Source organism: Poecilia reticulata, chromosome 11, assembly GCF_904066995.2.
Source record: "Poecilia reticulata chromosome 11, P_reticulata-male-v2, whole genome shotgun sequence".
NCBI lineage: Eukaryota > Metazoa > Chordata > Actinopteri > Cyprinodontiformes > Poeciliidae > Poecilia > Poecilia reticulata.
The window spans coordinates 16180767-16202122 of record NC_088840.1 but is presented as its reverse complement, the minus strand read 5'-3'; the positions used below and the strand labels follow the sequence as shown (position 1 = coordinate 16202122).

At 37.5% G+C, this 21356-nt stretch overlaps 1 protein-coding gene across 9 annotated transcripts in view; it reads left to right on the top strand.

The window, feature by feature from the left end:
* Positions 1-21356, top strand: part of LOC103472465 (CUB and sushi domain-containing protein 3-like) — a 393820-nt gene that overhangs the window by 68608 nt on the left and 303856 nt on the right. For all 9 annotated transcript variants that reach the window (XR_014089825.1, XM_081612755.1, XM_017307525.2 and 6 more), the window contains one exon: positions 19947-20169. Coding sequence is in view for 8 of the 9 variants with exons in the window: in XM_081612755.1 (XP_081468881.1) it covers positions 19947-20169 (223 nt within the window). In the remaining variant the exon portion in view is untranslated. The remainder of the gene's footprint in view (positions 1-19946; positions 20170-21356) is intronic.

The window sequence follows — 21356 nt, the reverse complement described above, 5'->3', positions numbered from 1 at the left end:
TTTCCATAGCTTGTTGGATTTGCAGCACCTGATGATAGAGTAGCATAATCAGCCAGATGGTTTGAGTCCTTTGAAACTTGTGCAAGCGGAAAACCAAAGCCTGCAGTTTATCTCTGATAAACTGCAGGCAACATTGTTTTTGTTTTTATTTTTGGCAACTAATTTCTGTTTTTGGACTTGCGTGAATGGCAAGTAGCTGGAGATAGGCACCAGCAACCCTCCCAACGCCAACAAGGGTGTATAGAAAATGGATGGATGGATGAATGGCAAGTCAATCCATTCATGTTTACATTGTTTGACCCCTGGATTCCCCCCAAAAAATAAGTTCAAATGTCACCTTCTTGACTATATTGCCCATTGTCATTTGTTAGACTGATGAATATCGGTTGGGAAAATCCTGGATATTGTGCCAAAAATTCATTGCCACTTGTGGCAAACAGTGGCATGAATTGTTGTGGAGGGGGCACAATGACCTTTTTGTTTTGGAGCATTTATGTTTTTGCATGGGTTTCATTTGGGTTGTTTTTTCATCCTTTCTAAAATAAAATAATTATTTGAAAAATGCATGTTTTGTTGTTTACTCAGGCTGTTTATGTCTTATCATAAGTTTTTTTTATTAGTTTAAACAATTAAATGTGACAAAAAACAAGCAAAAAATAGAAGATATGTAAGAGGCCATATGTGTTTTCGCCACATTGTACAGTGAAGTTCATAACGGAGCATGCAGCATTCCTTTTCCTTTCCCCTCATGAGCCATTTGTGTCGAGGATGCTAAACAAAAGACTGTGCAGTAGTGCTGAGTTGCATTATGGGACAGAAAATATGAGTTTTACATTTGATGACAGAAAGGCAGACCAATTTATAATCCCACAGAATAAAGCAGTGTATTAACTTTTGAGGAGTCTCCTACCGCTAATGGCTGATGTAGGCCTTTTTCTGTTCCTACCAACACCAATCTTAGGCTGATATTTGATATAGTTACTTGCTGTTTTCCTGAATCCATCCGTATCCCCTAACCTGGTCTGACACAAAACATAATTTCCCTTCTGCGATCAATAATGCCACAGATTTTGCTGATGTTGTAATGAGCCCAAGGACAAGGTTCCTAAGGTAACTAAATTTGATCCGGGCTGGCAAATTGTTCGTGTTTTGCCACTGCCCTCTGCTCATTAGCCACATCACCATCATAATTCAAGGCCTGCTGTTGACAAGACCCATATTTGAGAATTAATCATTCCTTCGAAACAATCAATTTTTTAGTCTAGACTGCTTGTGATTAATTGGCATTGGATTTACTTACATTACCCTTTATAGGCTTTACTCGGTTAAACACGGGACTCTGCATTACACCTCACTTTGTTGGGTGAAACCAGTTTAACTCTGACTCACAGAGCCAATATTTTTGTTTAGTAAAAAACAGTGTACGGTTTGTACACCTGCAGCCAAATCAAATCAATTTGAAACGATTAAAAAATAAGCCAAAAAAAAAAAACAATGTAAAGCTTGTTAAAACTTAGATCTTTGTGACGAGACTTTGGATATAGAATAGATGATTTCATATTTCAGCTTTTTTTTCCTACTGAATAAGTTGACCGTCATAAAAAAAAAGCAAAAAAAACTGAGAACGATGAGATTTAGTTATAGAAATAAGTCTAAAACTTTGAATTGTATTTTTTTTATTTTTCTTTTTTTTCTGGGTTAAAATATCAACTGGATTGAGGATATGTGTATATGTATTGAGAGGATCTGGCAATCCTGCCAGATCTGTCACAGGTTTAACATCTCGATTCTATTTGCTCCCTTTTTCTCAAGTTTGTTAGCTTTTCCTGCCAGGTTTGAGCAAAAGAACCAAATCTCGGAGTCGAGAAAAAGAAATGCATTCTGCAAAGCCCCTCTGTGTGTCCTAATTACAGACTTCAATTTGCCAAGAAAGATTTCTCAAAGGCAGACCCAAATATCAAAGGATATTGAAAGTCTCAGCCTCGAGTGGCACCTCTAACTAAGAAACGGTGTGAATTACAAATTGAAAAATTGTTTCCATGTAAATAGGAAAGAATGATCCATGCGGAGCTTGGGTATTTACCTTAATTATTTAACTTCAATTTACCTGTGTCTATTAAAATGTCCCAAAACACTGAAGACTAAATGCTTTTCAGCAAAAATTACATGAAATTCGAGTGCTGTGTATTATGTACGCTTAGACTGGCTACCAGCATCAGTAAACGCTGAGATTTCAAAAACTGCCAACATTTTCCACCATATCATAACTATAGTTTAAAGTCCTTTTTAATCAGATGTACAATGCAGGGAAAATGCCATTTCCGTTTCAAAGATATGCTGGCTTTAGATGTACAGAAATTATTTTGTCTTTAGTTTCTCATGTGTTTTCTCCAGTCTGAAAATACGAGCCTGACTCATGGCCACGTGAACCTGAGCTGATGCTAAAAACCAGTTCTGTTAGTCAGCTGGATTATAGAGGAGGTGTAAGATTTCCCTTTGATCCCAGCTCTGCCTTTGCTTGGTCCTGTCACTTTGTGTGTCCTCGGTGGGTGGTATTATGACATTTTTATCACATACAACCATGTGTGAGAATATTTAAGGGTTCCCACAAAAAAAAAAAAAAAAAAGAAAAGCAGATCAGATGGAGCGAGTCTGTTTTAGTGCTTCCTCAATGCAGGAAACTTTTTTTTAAAAATGTTTATAGAAATGTATCAGTTGCACTTGTGCATTATACGCCTGAACAGCTGAAGTTTAATTTGAATGTTTCAATCCAAAGCGCGACAGGGCCAGTGGTGGTTTTGCTGCCATATGGGAAGAAGTCACAGCTGAAAGCCCTACGGATAGGAACTGAACGGCTTATGTACGGTTCGTCCCAATGGAAAGCACCTTCCTGCCTCTTCAGATGTGTTTAATGGCACCTGCTAGGTGAGATTGTGTGAAGCCCAGTGGATTTGATGGACGGTGCTGCTGTAAAAAGTGTGTTTGCTCAGCAAGTTTAAGATGACGGCACATTCCTGTGGGTGCCGTGGTTGTGTTCACCGATGATTTTCCATATGTGCCTTCAGAATAATTGCTTTAGCACCTCCACTAAACATTGGGTTTCTGTTCAATCTGCTGTCTTATCTTTCACCTAAACTGGCACTCTTTGCTGGATTTATATTACTATTTGTTAGAATGCGTATGATTCATCGGTAGATTACTTTTAGGAGAGGGTTGAAGGATTTCTCAAGTCTTCCAGGAAGCCCTTAAAGAGGATCAAAATGTTCCTCCTCCTCCTCTTTTATCCAATGTATGACTAAAAAAAGTTAGGGTTCGAAAAGGATGACATGTCTGAGCGTGACAGCATTACACTTTAATAACCAGCTAAATGATTCTGAGAGAGCACTTACTGGGAATGGGAGTACAAATATCACTTAAGAAGATCTAATGTACGTATATCTATGAAAATATATTCCGATTTTTTTGAATGTGTCTTTTGTGTGAAGTGTGCACTGTTTTAAAAATGTACACTCCGTGGAGGAAAGAAAAAATGAAATTCTTGTCATAGACCATAAGATCTGTACAATTGTCATGAATTTTCAAATGCCTCTGGCACCATGAAAGCCATCTGCTTACTTTCAGAACTTAAAACATCTGGGAAGGGGGAGTGCTGTTGAGATTAAATAAAGAAATGACTGACCTCCGCTCTCGGATTCAGTAGGATGCTTCTGCCAGTAACTAAGATGTATATAATTCACTGAAAGTAGGACGGGGATTTCTACATTTTGCTCTGCTCCACCATTAATCATTGTATGCGGGGAGAGGGAAACGATAAACACAACACCGACTTCAGGCCAGTTTATCTTTCCCTAAGTTTTAATTCTTACTTCTTACTTTTGTGTTACATATCATCAAACAGGAAAAGTTAATAAAAACAGGAATATAAACAGAGTGTTACTAGTTTTATAAGCTTACACAATTATTCCCACAATTATTGCAATAATTGGATTCCTATACGTATGTGGGTCTTTCTGTTAGTTTTTCCAGGTCTATTACTGAAGTGTTTCATTGATCCATTTTATGAAAGAGGAGCTCGTCCTCTTTCATAGTTCTCAGACTATGACAATATAAATTGTGTGTGCAAATAATAGCTGGATTCCACTTGATAACTTAAATTAACAGTTTTTGGGTTCTAGTGACCAAAAAAAAACAAAAAACGTTTGTATTTCTTACAGTTTAAAATGACTTATAATTGTGTTATGAATCTGTTTGAAAAGTGGTGGTTAGGGTTTATCAATAAGCCTAACCCTTCAGCTAGAATGAGATTCTGTGAAACAAGCTCAAAGTGAACAGAGTATTTTAACGCTCTGACCCAGATGTCAGGTTTCTGTGCTGTAATGTTCCCTTTTAGTTCTGTTGGGGGATTTGGGGAACCACACGCAAAACTAACAGTACCTGTTCACCTGTTACAAGAGAGAGCCATTACAATTATTAACCAGCGAAAATGATAAACCTGAAGAATAAATTAATATACTATTTAGGAATTTAAAGTTGTTGTTTTTTTTATTTGAATTTTAAAAAAATTATTCAACTAATATACAAAACATTACACTATTAGTGTCCTCGTATTCAGGAAAGTCAGTGAGACCTTAAGAATAAAAAAAGTTTAATAAATCAAAACTAACAAAGATAAAATGAATGGGTGAATCTGTAGTGAGCATTTTTTTTAAATTAAATTTTTTCTTTATATTTGAGTTGTTTTTGACACAAAAGGAGGGTAGGAAGAACAAGCCATGACTTTCAATCTGCACCTTTTCAGTCAACTGTACTAAACTTTGCTGAACTGCAGTGTTCCCTGGATATGCCAGAAGGCTTTATTCTGGGGAAATAACAGGTAAGCTTTTATTCTTAACAAAGACACATTTCACAGCTCCTGTGCCCCACTTTTTCATCCTTATTGCTACCTCATAAAGGAAGGAGGTTCTGAAAGCTCAGATTTCAGAATGACATTCCCTCAGTTTCAGAAGGAGGACTAGCTAAATATTCATGGGAGGAAGTCCTGCTGTGATCAATGATGCACTCTTGCTGTTTAGATTTAACTTGCTGAATCCAAATGTTGTTCAAGTTTGGATTTCTTCTTTCGGCTTGTTGTCAGGCATTATAAATCTTTTGTTTCTTAGCTAGGGTACTCCTTGCTTTTTTGTTATGTCTCTGATTATTATTACAATATATTAATTCGGAATCACATGCTACACAATTACCTTGTTGCATAGACATCTGGAGAAAAGAGTGTGATGGGAAGGTTTTGTTATATATGAAGGCAATCCAAAAAAACAAATTTACTGTTATTTCTTTCTGGTCCTCAGAAACTCTGGGTTAGTCTGTTGCTTGGCCTCGTTTTATGTTAGACGCCATTTTATACCTCTTCTTATTTCATTGAAGATTTAACCCTTTTTTCTGTTATTATGTATCTGATCCTCATTTAAGGTATTCCAGTCCTGTGATACTTGAGTGATTCTTGCCTCTAATAAAGCCAGAATAACTAAATGACATCCGGTTGATGGGTTTTGTGTATTGAAACAAGGAAGCTATAAATAGATTTAAAAATTATAGCCAGAACGATTGTGAAACATCTCCCTTTTGGGTACAAAGTGATGCATGGTTGGTGCAAAATGTTCAAAAGCAGAGTGAAATTTCCAACAACAGTCTCAAATTTAGAATGAGTGAATTTTTGGTCAAGGATTAAATTAGGTTGACTAAGCTCAAAAGTGATGTCGTATGGATTTTAAAGCCTAAAAACTCCAAATACACAGAAAAATTAGATGCAAAAACATGTCTCAAATTTCTGTGAACTTGGATAAAGACAAATACTATAGTAAGCAACCATGTAAACCCCTTTGCCGATTTTCCACAGGCATGGTCTTAACTGGTTCCCCCAAAGTCCGTTCCACCCAGATTTTTTTTTTGTTTGTTTTTAAGACAAAATGTAATATCTGGGTTTTGTTTGTGTTCATCAAAAGCAGAACCTCAAAGCTTCTCCACTGTTGATTGTTGCAAGCACCATCGTTGGAGAGTTGACCACAGCTCATGCGCGCTCACAGCCTGCTTTTTTGCGTTCCTGCCCATATTCACACTCTTTAACATTGAGGAGCAGACTGCGACGGAGACACACACAACCTGGTGAGAGCCAAACTAGGCATTAGCCAGCTCTTAGAGTGCGACTTGACAATGCAGAAGCGGCTATTGTAAGCAAATCCCAGCTAGGATGTCAAACACTGACCCTTCCCATATGTGGAAAGAGATTAAATTAAGTATAGCTGATAGATTGCTTTATAACACAAGGTTTGAGAAAAGACTGGAGAAGTGTTAGTTATTTTTCTGCTAATGATCTGGTTTTTAATTAGAAAATAACAACCTTTTGAGGCCTAAAAATGGACAAAGCTACAATAACCACATTAATAATTCTGTAGTCACACCATGACTACAGTCACACCATGACTACAGTCATGGTGTGACTGTAGTCCAGTCACACCAAGAGATATCAATCAGGACTACTTGATTGTTGTAATATTGCCTCACATTAACTTAATTTTCTGAATGACCAAAATAATTAGTTTTTGGACACATGGGGTTCATGCAGAGCCGAAACTGCAGTGACCCTGAAGTGCAAACAGCATCAACAAATCACTAAACACAACTACAAATCAAAAAACGGAACATATTCAAAAACACGACATTGACCAAGCATGACTACAAATTAGGAAAACAAATATTAACTACAAATTAAGAAATTACAAGGCCATTGACTAAGCACAACTACAAATTAGCACATTTGTTGGCACATTTGTTGGAAATATGAATGTAACTATTGATGCAAACATAGCTACCGAAAGCACTACATATTTATCTTCAAGATGCATAAAAAAAACAGAATTTAATGGATGTGAGTTAATGCTGCTTCCCACTCATGTGCAGTAGGTGGCGGTATGGACCTTGAAGTTGTTTGCAATCCAACATTATAGAAAAGATGATGAAGGAGAAGAAGAACGTAGCTCCCGCTATACAAGAGTATTCTGAGTCTGGACATGCTGCAAAGCTCAGCTTCGTTCTTTTTTACAGTTTGGGCAACACGTAGCACTGTGACTGTCCGCCTGCCTTTCTAAACAGAGAGAGAAAATCCCAGAATAATTTCCGGTCAAAAGTGCTGTCGTCCAATCAGTGATGTCTTCGGTTTCCTACCTCTTCCGTTTTGTTAATGTTGTTGTGCTTTTTCAATTTGTAATTGTGCTTAATGTTACTTTTTCTTAACTTGTAATCGTGCTTATTTAATGTCATTGTATTTTTTTAATTTGTAGTTGGTGTTTAGTGATTTGTTGAAGTGGTTTACACATCAGGGCCACCGTAGAAATCTCTGAGAAAAAATATCTACAGGACGATGAGAAAAATACCTTCGTTGCTTTGTGTGTAATTCTACCATAAAACCCATTTTCACAGCTGGCCCACTTTTTAGTGATTTTTAAAAAGCTTCAAGCACTGTAGGAACCTGCATCATAAATTCATAATCTGATATGCTACACTTGCAAATGATGTGGAATGCGATGAACACAACAAAAAAAACGTTTGTTATTTGTTCAAATGCACAAAGAATGCCGCAAATTATTAACAATGCTGCATAAGAAACGGTGATGGAAGCGAAACCGCTGTGGCATGAAAACAAAAACGGATCCTAATGAGAGGAAGCAACTCAGGCTATCTGCATAATATATAACGCATGCATTGTTCCACAACTCAAAATGTTGCAATTTAACAAAGGGTAAAACACTGGCAAGATTTATTATTTCACTGCTTATTAACTTATCCTGGCCCATTAGGCAAGGACCAGTGTGAGAGTGTCACAGTTAACCTTGAGCAAAAATCCAGCGGTTTCACAGTATTTTAGGTTTTACTATTTACAACAAAAAGAAAAGCAGCCATTTTCTCTACAGCTGCTGGTAAAACATTACAACGCGTCACTATACAATTCCACAGCTGAAGTGTAATATATGAGAAGAAGGCTAAAGTTTCTTGGAGAAAGTTGGGCCTGGGATTCCTTCATCTTGCATCAATGTCATGTGGGAAATAAATAATGCAGCACGGGCTGAAGTTGATCCTGCTTAGCCTTAGCCATCAGTGGTGCTTTCATACGGCAGCTTCCCAGATCATGTGTAAGCGCAAACTGTTGCAGGACTTACAGGGTGCAACAATGGCTGAAAGACGGAATCATCTTTGCAGCCATATCATGAACTATATTGAAAAAGAGGCTTTAGAAGTGGAAGCACAAAAATGGGTTGGAGGACCAAAAGCGGTGGATAAGAGGAAGTGAACTTACCTGTGGGAATCTATTAAAACACAAAACAAAACAAAAAAAGCGACAAGTTCTGAAAAAAAAAAAAAAAAATTAAAAAGTCCTAAAAGGTTGGGCACACCTGGACAAGGATGGTGATGGGTAAATTTAAATCCTGTAAGGAAGACATGAAACTGAGAGCTTCTCTGTGCATTTGTATGTGTTGGACATCATTAGTCCGATTGGCGATGATAACACTCAACAGAGACAAATCAATATTAACTGGACAGCAGCTGCCTCCCCATTTCTCCCGGAGTAATTAATTCTTTATGCTCTTTCACTTCTGCCAATCAGGCAGGGTTTCACATATATGCGTTTTTTTTTTTTATGTCCAAGTCTCAGTATGTGGATGGAAGGAGGTCTAAAATGAAACTAAGATGATGAGTTGATGGATGTTGTTAACTGTAAATGTTCGAGAAATAATAGCTGCTGCTCACTTCACCTACTTCCTTCTTTCCGTCTCTTGCAGGCATGATTATTTTTGAAATTCAAATGTCGTAATTTTTTACTTCCACTCTGCCTCATTTCTTAGAGACATTCACACAAGGTTGCATTTACCAAAGAAGTCTTCTGCTTACTAATATTTGCTTGCTTTTAGTGACCCACTTTCCTAGAAAGCAGCTTTTTTTTAAGAGTTATTAGTGAAAATGAACACTTTCTAATTCGTCTCATGCCCTAACCTCTTACTGTCGAGCCCAACACCTCTTCCCCGGGTTTTTCAATGTTTATATTACTTTTCTACCCTCCAATTAATCCACCAATTAAGGTTTTGCAAATATCAATCTGTGTATGGTGCTTGACAATTAACTTGAAGGAAAAATTGTCTTTAGAATCTATTAGTCTAACTGGGTTTATTACTACTAGGAAATGCATCCTCTGCTCTGCTGTTGGAAGCCCAGACTTATAGGTTTTGAATGCTTACCTGGTTCTATTCCATATCATGTTTTCTTCAGAGGAATCTGTTTATTCAAACAAGAACAATCACTACATGATTATATATCATTCTCATATGTGGCAGTGTTCTGACTGTTATTTTTTTTTGGCAAAAGTTGGTTTACAGCAAACGGGGCAAAACTAAATGTAAAAGTTAAATCTAAAACCGAAGTCTCCCATCTTATTTCACCACATACCTTTATATCAAGATAGGATTTTGTTTAAATTTAAAAATGAAGAGTTAAGATCGCTTTTGTGAGGGATTTTGTTTATCAGCGTTTGCATGAGGGGTGAGAAATGGACAGTTTGCAACAGCTCTTGAAAACATTTATTAGTATTTTTGTTTGTTTTTTTCTATAGTGATGTCACAAAAGTATTTTTTTCCTTTTGCATAGTGGTGCTGCTGTTGGCACTGTTGCCTAGCAGCAAGAAGGTGCTGAGTTCAAATCCTTAAGTAGGGTCTCTCTGCTCTGAGTTTCTTTGTGCATTAAATTGCTTCTTCCTCTCATAATCCAAATACATGCATGATAGTTTAAGTGCCACTTTAATCAGCCGTTGGGTCAAAGTGTGCATGTACACAATTGTTTATCTGTATGTCTGCTTGTGCATCTGTTCCGGACCCTGCTACATTTTACATTTTAGTAAGGAGTACTGGACAGTCATTGTTATAATTTAATAAAATACGGGTAAAGTAAATTGAAAATGTATTACTTATAATGCTGGGATTTATAGATTTTAATCAAGCTTCCAAACATAAAACATATTAAAAACTGTCTCTGAAATTGGAATAGGTCATCTTGAAACTTATGAAAAAGCAGCATCTTGGATGGAAGAGATCTTCTGTCTGTTTTTTGTTAGCTCTCACAATACATACTATCAACAATCATCACTGGATTCCTGAAAAGATCACTGAAGGAACAGAGAGGGTGGTTTTCTTTTTCTTTCGAGAGGCTAATCACATTTAAAATGAAAATGCATTAAGGTAGTACATTAAGAACATTCTACATTAAGGTAGAACAGCATCAAGCCTGGAATAACAGTGAAGTGAGATGGTGTGTTATTATTTATAGCACTTACCAAGAGAGGTATTTTGTAGGGCATGAAAACCCTTCAGAATTTTAAATGGCCTCAGTAAATCTATGTTTCTACAAGTTCCCAAAAGTAAGAAATGCTGATGGCTTTCATTTAATTTAAACACATTTGTGTTTAAATCGCTGAAAGCTTGGTTGAATAGATACAGAGATTGATTTTCTTTTATTGAAAGAAAATACAGAAGAGATTTCCTTCTGGAATTCTAAAAGCAATTTTAACCATTTGTTTCACATTTAAACTGTTTTGCATTCTCAGTCATAGAGGTTGTAGACAATAGCTTTTGTTTTCTTCTTTAAATGAGACATTTTATGGTTTCTTGAATAAGTTAGAGAAAGTCATTACAGCTTTAGAACAAAATCTTTCTCAGATAAGATTTCACCTGGTCAATTCTGCCTATTTTGAGCTTCTTCTGGATCTGTAGATGTGCACTGTTTGTTACAGATTTGCAAAATTACTTTTCCCACTGATGGCTGGATTCACCTGGGCTTGCTAGGCAATGCCTGCCGATTGTGACTTAATAATCAGGAGTTTTTTTTGAAACTTCAAAACATTTACTTATTGCTAAGAAACATCTGGATATTTTTTTAGCGGTTGGAATGTCTCTGGAAGGAGCAGAGACTCAAATAGAAGTACAAACATGAGTGATAACAAGTGATCTTTAACTAGTTTTGAACATCAGAGTCATTTGATAAAAATGCAAAAATTAATACTGCAATATGTTAAAAGAAAAATGCAGTGCAAGTAATTCAAAAAGCTATATGTTTGTCAAATAAGAGAATTATACATTTTGTTTTAAAATATGGACAGAGCTCCTCAAGGACCCAAGCAAAGCCTTAAAATTATTGATTTTCAATCAGTGGAATTTGTTTGTAATTCTTTTTTTTGTTCACATAGAGAAGCACTAAATTTGTTTCATTTGAATCTGTTTATTAAATAATTTATTAGTGTTTACACTTGGAGACATTTTTGTTTAATAAATATCTTCTAAACCAAAGGATGGTAAGCGGAGTATTCAGCAATACAGTATTTTAAATGTACAGTAATTAAAATAGCAAAATACGATCAGCTTTTCGTAATTTGAAAGTAAATTGTTGACACTGATGTGTATGAATAAAAAAGGAGCTCATGTTCTTTTTTTTTTGCTTTTTTGTTTTACCTGGAACAGGAAAGAGTTGATGGGATGATTGATTGTTGTCGCAAAGACTTGAGAAAATTTGATCTATGTGGCAAGATCAAAACACAGACATTTTGCGAAACAGAAGTCGGGAAAACTTCTAGCTTCTAGTTTGACCTGGCTAGTATCAGAAGTCTTTTCACTAAAACTGCTGTTTGAACGCCAATGAATGATGCACTATTTTTTAGATTTGTGATGGTATGCAAAGGTCTGACACCTTTCTGTTCTTCCACATTATAACTATGTTAATTCTTTATGGCCTATAAAATTGAATCTCAATAAAAAAAACACCAACGATTTGTGGTTGTAACATAACATGACAAAATGTGTCAAAAATGCAACACTTCAGCAAGGCACCGTGAAAGAGGGAGTGAAACACTTTACAGAAACGCAGAACAAAAGAATGAGGCCCCACCTCATTTCACCATGGCCAGAAAATAAACCGTTGTTTTTCTTTGGCTTTGTTGGATATTTTCAACACATGAGAGCAACTTCATGAGACTTCTTTGGAAAGACATCTTTGTACAGTAGACCATTTTCAGGAGTTACTGCATGTACTCATAGCCTTCAACGTGAAATTTGGTGTCTGAACATTTTTATTTCCATATGCATGTGAATTTAACATAACTGTTGTATATTTTTCCCAATGCAAGGTACATTGGTGTACCTTGCATTCATGTTTTTAGCCAAGTCAGGCCTGTGTTCCTACCCCATGTACCCTCTTTTTCTCTCTGACTCCCAGAAAACAACAAGACTCCCCTCTGTTCTTCCCTCTCAATCAGTCCCATTTGTTTACTGTTTTTCAAAAACCCCTGTCTTTGTCTTTTCCTTTCATGTGTGTCCCCCTGTCTCACTCTTTGTTCTCGTTCTCTGGCTCCTTATCTCCATCCCATCACTGCCCCACCCACCTCTGACTGACAGTGTTATAAATTGATTTTCAGCCCGGTGTGTTCTCTCTGTTTCTCTCTAGGCATTTCCCTTATTTAGCCTCAACCACTCCAGGGTATAGTCTAGACCGCGGGCCAACTGTCAGTCACTGGCAGCGTGGAGCAGTCTAATTCTTGGCTGACAAGTACTCCTGACAGCAGGAACCAATGGGACGTTTCAAACATGCTTACTCTCTCTTGCTGTCTCTCTCCATTGGATCTTTGCCTTTACTATCTCTCTTTCTTTGCTCTCCTGGTCTTCCTCTGCCACTCTGCTCTTTATTCAGCTACCTTTTTCTTTATTTTCGATTATCTCTGTTACTGACCCCTTCTTCTGTTATACTGTCCTTTGATTGTGTCCACTATCTACATACAACTCAGTAAAATTATCCGACACTGCATAACTATAGCCCCATAAACACAGCATATTTCAAATTGTATCTTGACTGCTGTTTGATCTGAATGCTGACTGGATTATTTCCCTCTTTGCAGTGATTTGAATGGTGAACCTGCTCCATCGGGGACCGCCATTTTTTATTTATTAATGTGAGTCAGTGAGATGGAGTATGCATTTAAGCAAATCTCCTAATACTGAAATGGAAACGGAAAGAGAGAGAGGGGAATGGAAATAAGAGAAAGCAAATTAAAGAGAGAAAGAACTCAAAGCATTTCTCTCAAATATGAAATCATTATTACTATAGGAAAAAACTCATGTTACCATGTGATGATATTCTTAACGCTAAACAGGATGTGTACAGTCACTCACGCATGCACCTAATGCAGACATTGCCAGTCGCCCAACCAGAAAATGGGGAACCCCAGCAACCTTGAGTGTAACTCTGGTCCCATCCCGGTGAAGAATGGGGTAATTTAACTGTTTATTCTTCCACAAGTCTGCACCATGTGAAAATGGCTATATGGATCAAAGCAATCTTGTCACTTAAATGATATGTCGGGGGACTCTGTGAGTCCATCTTTTAAAGATTGATGGTCATAGTTCACAGCAGAATTCAGAGGGAGGAGTATGAAAGGCATTTTTGTAGCTAGACTCAAATTATTTAAAATGTTATTTTTAAGGATTTGTAATTTATGATTAATATGTCAAGCAGCAGCCATTAGACAGCTGTCTGTTTGAAGCTCGACTGATAAATGTATGTATCAATTTCACAAGATTGGGCCCCTTTTTTGGTTTTAAGAGCACAATAACTTTTAGTGACACACATGCCATGTAGAAATATGGCAGTGGAGACATCCATCCATCCATCCATCCATCCATCCATCCATCCATCCATCCATCCATCCATCCATCCATCCATCCATCCATCCATCCATCCATCCATCCATCCATCCATCCATCCATCCATCCATCCATCCATCCATCCATCCATCCATCCATCCATCCATCCATCTCTCTCCTTACACCCTTATCTCATTGGGGTCGACAGGGGTGCTGGTCCCTTTCTCCGGCTGACAACAGAGCGGGGTACAACCTGGACAGGTCGCCAGTCCACATGTAGACAGACAGGATGAACAACCATTTTTTTGGACTGTGGGAGGAAGCCGGAGAACCCGGAGAGAACCCACGAATGCACAGGGAGAACATGCAAACTCCATGCAGAAAGACCCCCGGCCGGGAATCAAACTCAGGACATTCTTTCTGCAAGGCAACAGCTCTACCAACTGCACTGTGCAGCATTGGAAACATAGAACTGTAAAATAATAATGATAATGTTATAGATGTGGGAAACGTTCCTCGGGAATTTCAGTCATAATGGCATCAAACAGTAAACGTGTTGACTTGACATTTATGGTATTGATAATGTGGTTCCAACACTTACTCTGTTGACCTGAGACCATTGAAATACAGCTGCTGTCTAAAGGACAACAGTTTAAAGGCAACTTAGGCAAAATTGTCTTTCTTGCTCAGTTTTATACTTCCATTTGGGTCCTTACTGCTTCCAGTCATTTTGTTGGAATATGTTGTTTTTTGGTGTCTGGAAAACAAACCATTTCAAAAACCTCCCAATTATTATGTCACTATTATATAAAAAAAAAGGTTGTATGGACCTACCCTGACTTTGTCAAGAAAGCATAATAGGTCTCCTCTAAAATGATTTGTGACATTTGTGATGGTCTATTTTCTATCCAGGCTAACACACAAACACGGGTACTCTAGCCAACAACTACCTGAACCATTGATACAAGAAAGATCTATGCTTCTGTGTTCTTTGTGTCTTGTTCTGTCCCTGCTCGCTTTTCTATAGCAGTTGAAATTGAAGCTCATTTTAATAGACAACATTTTTTCTAATCTGTTATTGTTAAATTTTGGTGCTTGTATGAGTTGTAGCCCAAGTTTCCTTTTCTTAGCTGACAGGAGGGGCTGTCAGTGTGGGCTTCGACTGCTATATCCCACCTGCTTCAATTATTGACTTGTTTTGTGTTCGGAAATGATTTTCTGATTTCTTGGTTGCAAACAGTGTTTGTTTGAGCTACTTTTTCCCTCTGTATCATCTCAAACCAGCTTGGACACACTCCTCTGACATCAACAAGCATTTTTGTCCGAAACACTTCTGCTCCTGAAATATTTTCTCTGTTTTTTTTTTGTTTTTTTTTATTATTCTCTGTGAGCCCAAGAGATGGTGGGGCAAGAAAAGTTTCAGTACATCACTGAGCCAGAAAGGCTCAGACTAACTCCTCTCGCACCAACATGTGATTTGCTGATTTAATGTTTGTGCCAACAAAGCTCTGAAATGCGAGTCCAGCTTATAAGAGGCTTAAACATAATTATTTTCAAAAACCAACGTCAAGGAATTCATCATCATTAAGAGTTTCCCGAGCCAAGTGCAGCCATTTTAAGATCTGTGCGGTGCTAAGAGAGCTCGATACTTTTTGATGCTGAAAAACCGGGTTACACTCTGCGTGGCCTAATGGTGACTGGCACATTCTTTGGCAATTCAGAGCAACTGCTGCACCTTTGACTTTTGTTTTTTGGACTGTGAGACGAGGTCCATGCATCTCCAGAGAAAGCTCTCGTTGCACATTGAGCTTCTCGTCTACTATTCAAATCGCAACTCATGCCAATTTATAAAAGCACAATGTCATATTTATCTAAAAAAGAGAGCTGGTCTGGTCTTAAAAAGGGCATGTGCCAGTGTAAGCCCTTTGTTAATCTTCCTTGGTGTAATGGTGAAGACATCCAATATGCAATATTACTTTGAGGAAAGAGATCAAGCTTATATGTATTGCAGACCAAGAGTTCATTAAATCCACTCAATTCACGCAGCAGATTTTCTTCTTTGTCTCTAAGCTCCTTTTATCCGAGGAGGTTTTTGCTGAGCACGCATGCTCTTTTCCAGCTAAACCCTGTTCCTCATTAGCACCAGTGCATGTATTCACACCTGGGATCTACCCGAGTCCTAGCACAAATCTTTTACTGTTTGCAAATGAGTGTCTGTGTTAAAGTCTTCAGAGCTGAAAGACCTTGCTTCCAATGTATTCCCACCCAAAATTCATTGTACAATTACAGACACAAGCCATATTAGTTCACGTATGACGTTATCTGTTTTGTTTGTGAAGAGAGGCAGCGATGCTCCCAAAACTTATAGATTCAAGTATTGACCCACTAGCCTTCAAAAAGAATGGGAGGAAACATTCCTCTCGGACCAGAAATGGTCCATCCAAATTGCCGTGTCTCATCTTAAAGATACAGCGCTTTGTGATGAATGCACGTTCATTAGGTCGTTTGCAGAGTATCACCACATATTTAAATGTTATTCATCACTTATGCAGTGATAGAATCATGAAGCAACACATTGTTCAGCAAATGAAGGAACTTTAAAAATGTTCAGGGTTTCTCGTTATTTACAAATACTATGTGTACTTTGATGCACATAAACAAAACCTGGTGAAACCAATTGCCTTTGGAAAATCGAAAATCTCCACCTACTTGATAAGCATATGATTCACAGAAATTCACCCAGATTAAAATCTCTATTCCTATCTGCTTTGATTTGTGTGTGTTTGGGTGGAAGAGGAAGAGGGTGGAGGGAATTAGGGTCAAAACAAATGATGGAATGAGTAATAGGTTTTAAGGGCCAGCATATTAAATAATCTCTGTGACTAATCCATGAATATGTGAGCATGTTCGTCGTAATCTGCCTGCATGTCAATGTTTGTCTGTCCATTGGTGCGTACCTGTGTGGAACTGTGTGTGTGAATATGTGTGTTCAAGTGCATGGGTTTTTTGTGCGTTTTTGTGTGTGTGTGTTTGTAGAAGGGCTGTCAGTTTCAGTCTGGTAGTCAGCATAATTAGAAGTCTCCTCTTTTCCTTTTTACAATCCTTTCAGATCCTTCCCTTTTTATCCAACTGACCCTTCCCATTTCCCCTCACTAACACACTTTCACCTCCATCCCTGTGAGTTATGAACCTCCAATCAATCTTTCATTCTTGCATGGTGATGAACGGGGAGGAACCTCATGTTCTCTCCTCCTTTCGTAGAGTCCAATGTCGTAATACTGTATTTTCACTGGAAGCCGTAGAGAACCGGGCGGATTTCTGAGCTTTAAAAGGTTTTCATAATGTTGCCAATGTGAATCACTGAAAAGTTGGTTAAAAGGAAAGCAAATGCTTAAAATGATCTTGTCTGCTTTGTTAAGGTTTATGTTTGGCATTCTCCAGAGGACTTACGTTCTGAAAGCTGAATGCTCTCATTTTACAGGAATAGAATATAAGACTTCCTGGAAGACTCAGTTGGTGTGATGATGCAGGGAACATAGTTCAAGGCAATACTGGAAGAAAACAAAAGATAAAAGCTACAAAAACCTTGAGACTCCAAATATTTTAGGTTGTTTTACCTTCCAGAGGAAAATCAATCTAAAGCATGCAACCAGAGATACAAAGACAAAAAGTTCACAAATGCTCTCCATTTAATGTGAGCCTAGGCTTTTGTGCAAAGAAAATCAACGACTGTTTCTCTAATTGAAAAGATGGGTTCTTCTAGAATGGATTGACTTGGAATGATTGAATAATAATGCAAATATCAAATTTGGGTTTGCAAAGAATTTAGAAAACCATGTATGCTTTCCTTTTCACAATTCACAATTCTGCTATATTGCATTACTTTTAAGGTAAATTCCAAATGAAATACATAGAAATTTGTGGTTGCAACATAACAAATGTGAACAAATTTAAGGGATAGAAATACTTTTGAAAGACTCCTTTTAGAAATGAGCAGGCAGCATAGATAGAAGCAAGGTTGTTATTTTAAAGGTGTACTTACCTAAAATGTGTAATCTTGGTCTTTATATCCTATATTTAATTGATTGTAAAGGAATCAGCCTTTAATTGCTGCACAGGCTGCTATTGGCCATTACTTGTTCCTGTGATTATTCTGAAATCGTTTACTTGGACAAGTTAGACAAAGACACACACACACACACACGCATGTACTTATATAAACATGTAGGTTTTTGGTTTGGTTTCCGTCTTGGATAATTGGTTTGAAAAGCATCCAGAGCGATCGCCCTGCTGTCCCTGTGGCCCCAGCTGCCAGGGTAAATAATGAGCCTCATAAACATGAAAGGCAAGGGGATGATCATCCTGATTTGAGCTTTGCACTCAGAGGAGATCAATTAGGGCTTAGACATTCAAGGGCTTAAAGTACACACTAAGAGCAATTATCAATTAAACACAACCATTTAAAGGTAGGATGGCACCAAAAGACCCTGTTGCAAATAATTTTCCAAAGTTTTTGGCTTTGTTCAGTTTCTGGTGACACCCGTGATTTTGAGCTAAATTCGATTGTGAACATACATAAAGTATGATACAGCTATAGAAGCTAAGTGCAAAAATATTTAGCACTTTGTAGCTGTGTACCATTTTGTCCTTGAACAGAAATACACTAAATCCCTTCCAGCTCCACAGATTCCCCTTCCTGAAGCTTTCTCCTATGTGACTCCGCATTGCTGTGCAGGAACTGAAGAGTTTATTCATCAGGAATCAATACAATGTTGTAAAAAAAACAAAACACTGGACAATCTTCCCTGGTGAACAAAGTTTTCATCTTGCACCTGTGCGATTGTTTAAAAGATTGTTCATATAAAAGTGAACAAATAATAAGCCTAATATAAAGGAAATCAGCTTACAATTTAAGCATTTAGTTGGCTATGTAACACAAAGTGATCCAAAAGAAAAACCTCACATTTAATTTAGTGCATCACAAAAAGTGTTGATACTTTTGATACATTACAACCAGAAAACTAATTTTGATTTCTTGGGAGACTTCTGGACACAAATAATTTTTTTATAAATATGATTTTAAGTATCTGGGATGGCAGTGATTGTGACGTGTGAGGTGAGGTGGTAAAATAACTTCATGATGTTCTGCAGAATATCACCATGCAGGAAAAGGTATATTTGAAATAACATTTTCTTTTAATGTTTTTAGATAAGGGTGGAATATTGTAATTGACACACATCTCCAGTTTCATTGACATTTTGATGTTTTCATGCTGCATGTTTTCACGTCAGTAGGCTGCTCCATTAGCAATAGCAAAGGAATAGTCAGGTTTCTATTTCCCAGAGGCGAACAGGGCGAGGCCTAGACTTAGCTTGGGTTAGTTTTAGATTTCACTTTTAAAGAAAGCTGGAAAAGCTCAGTGGCTCAGTGGTGACGGCTCCCAGCCAGCTCTAGGAATGGGGTTTCAGAATCCTATGCTCAATCAGACTACCAGCATGTGTTGGTGATGCACTAAAACAAATCCTTCCCCTGGAACGATTTTTGTTGCAGGCAGCATCTCTTACTTTCAGATATGTGGGGAGCTAAACTTTAAGAAGCTAAGGGAAAGTTGTGTCTTGGGTAAAGCTTTTCTAAATGCGTTCCATTAATGTTTCATACAGAAGTATAACATTGACCCACTTAGTGTTATTCATGCTTTGACTTTCTAATTCGTTTTTCAATGTCTCCATATGAAAATTGTATAGGCAGTATTTGAAGATGTGCAGATGAGGGCATTCATCTAACTCATCAGTCCTCGTTACTTTTACATTACATGTACATTGGAATCACTATTGCAAAGTAGTTGCCAATGACCCATTTATTATGGAAGTGCAACAGCAATTGATCAACTTTCCAAGAACTTTTCCAGCACCTCTATCATGGAGAAAAAAACAAGTAGATCTAAAACTAAATCTCATTCAAATGGGGACATAAAGTAGGAGTGTCACGGTCAATCAATAAGCACATTCAACAACCATTGGATTTGCCTCGCAGTGCTAAGACAAAAGAGATTGCAGAACTTCAGCCGTTGGTATTTCCATGTGTCCGATTGGATACAAGTCAACAGAGCAGGCTCAAAAAGACACCGCAGTTGTGTGTTGCCGTTAAGTCTGTGAACACGTAAGCTTGGCGTAATTCATTATGAGTATTTAATAATAAGTGTTCTCTCTTTTTATTCACAGGCTTCATCTACACCTGTGGGGGTACACTGAAAGGACGAAATGGCAGTATAGAATCGCCTGGTTTCCCCTACGGCTACCCCAATGGAGCAAACTGCACCTGGGTTATTGTTGGGGAGGAAGGAAGTAGAATCCAGCTCATCTTCTTGTCATTTGCCATAGAAGAAGAATACGACTTCCTGTCCTTGTACGATGGACACCCCCACCCTGCTAACTTCAGAACAAGGTAGGAAAAGTGCTCTCTGTTTTAGTTAATTAATGTCTGAGCAACACTGAAACCTGGTTTAACAGTTTTGGATTCCTTTGCATGATATGTTTTGGTGGATTACCTTAATCATGGGAAGTAACACCATTATAGTGATAGCTGACTGTTTGCTTTATATTTCACAAGCTTTAACGTCATCATAGCAGTTCCAAAAAGACCCCAAAACAATCTTTTAAAACTTGGTTATGATGTGAGATGATCCAAATTATTCTGTTAAACTGATTTTTTTTATCACAAAACATCATGTATAGAAGTGTAAATTAATCAGACAATATGCTTTTTTTTTTATTTAAAGTTTAAAAGTTGTACTCATAGACACTTTTTAAAGGTGCATGTTGCTTACAGCTACAAGCGAACAGAGAGAGAGAGGGGGAAAAAAAAATCTAATTTCTGCTGGTTTGTTTTTCCCAGTCAAAGCCATTAGAGGAAAATAAATGACCCACAACAACAGGTTGCGGCCCTTTCGTGGCACACGTTTCCCTGGGCTCAATCAGTGCCGCTGTGGGTCGCCCTTAATTATGGAATCATTTTATTGAGTTCCTTCTGTGAGAAACACAATAACCAGAATTAAAATCATTCATGATACACGATAGCCCTCACCTTCCCTTATGATTTTATCTGCCAATCAATTAGAGCCTAAAAGCCTTTGTGCTTGACTTTATTAATTTAACTCTGGAATTGAAATATCAAGTTAATAATTAAGCTGTAAATTTAGGTTTTATTTTTAAATCATTGGATTCTCACTTTTGAGACACCCTGTTGTGAAAACTGACTAGTAAAAAAAAGAAAAAGAAAAGCCCTCACAATTCCTTTTATGCTGTTTATCTCATCTCAATACAATTTTATTTTTATTAGGGGATTTCCCCTGCAAGAAAGTGGTCATTGATATTAGATTTTTAATTATTTGTCACAAAAGCTGCTGACTGCTTATCTATAATTTCCAGCAGTGAGGCCTTAGCAAGCAGTGGCATGTGTTTAAAACACACGTCTACGTTGTCCCAGCGGTAATTAAACTGTACTAAATTTGGATGTTTGCTATAGGGCCAAACAACAAACATACACTGTCAAAACATGACACAACTTTCTACTAATTTGCTGTTTTGTTTGATCCTTGGAAATAAGAAAAAAATCTCCTCAGATGTGCTCAG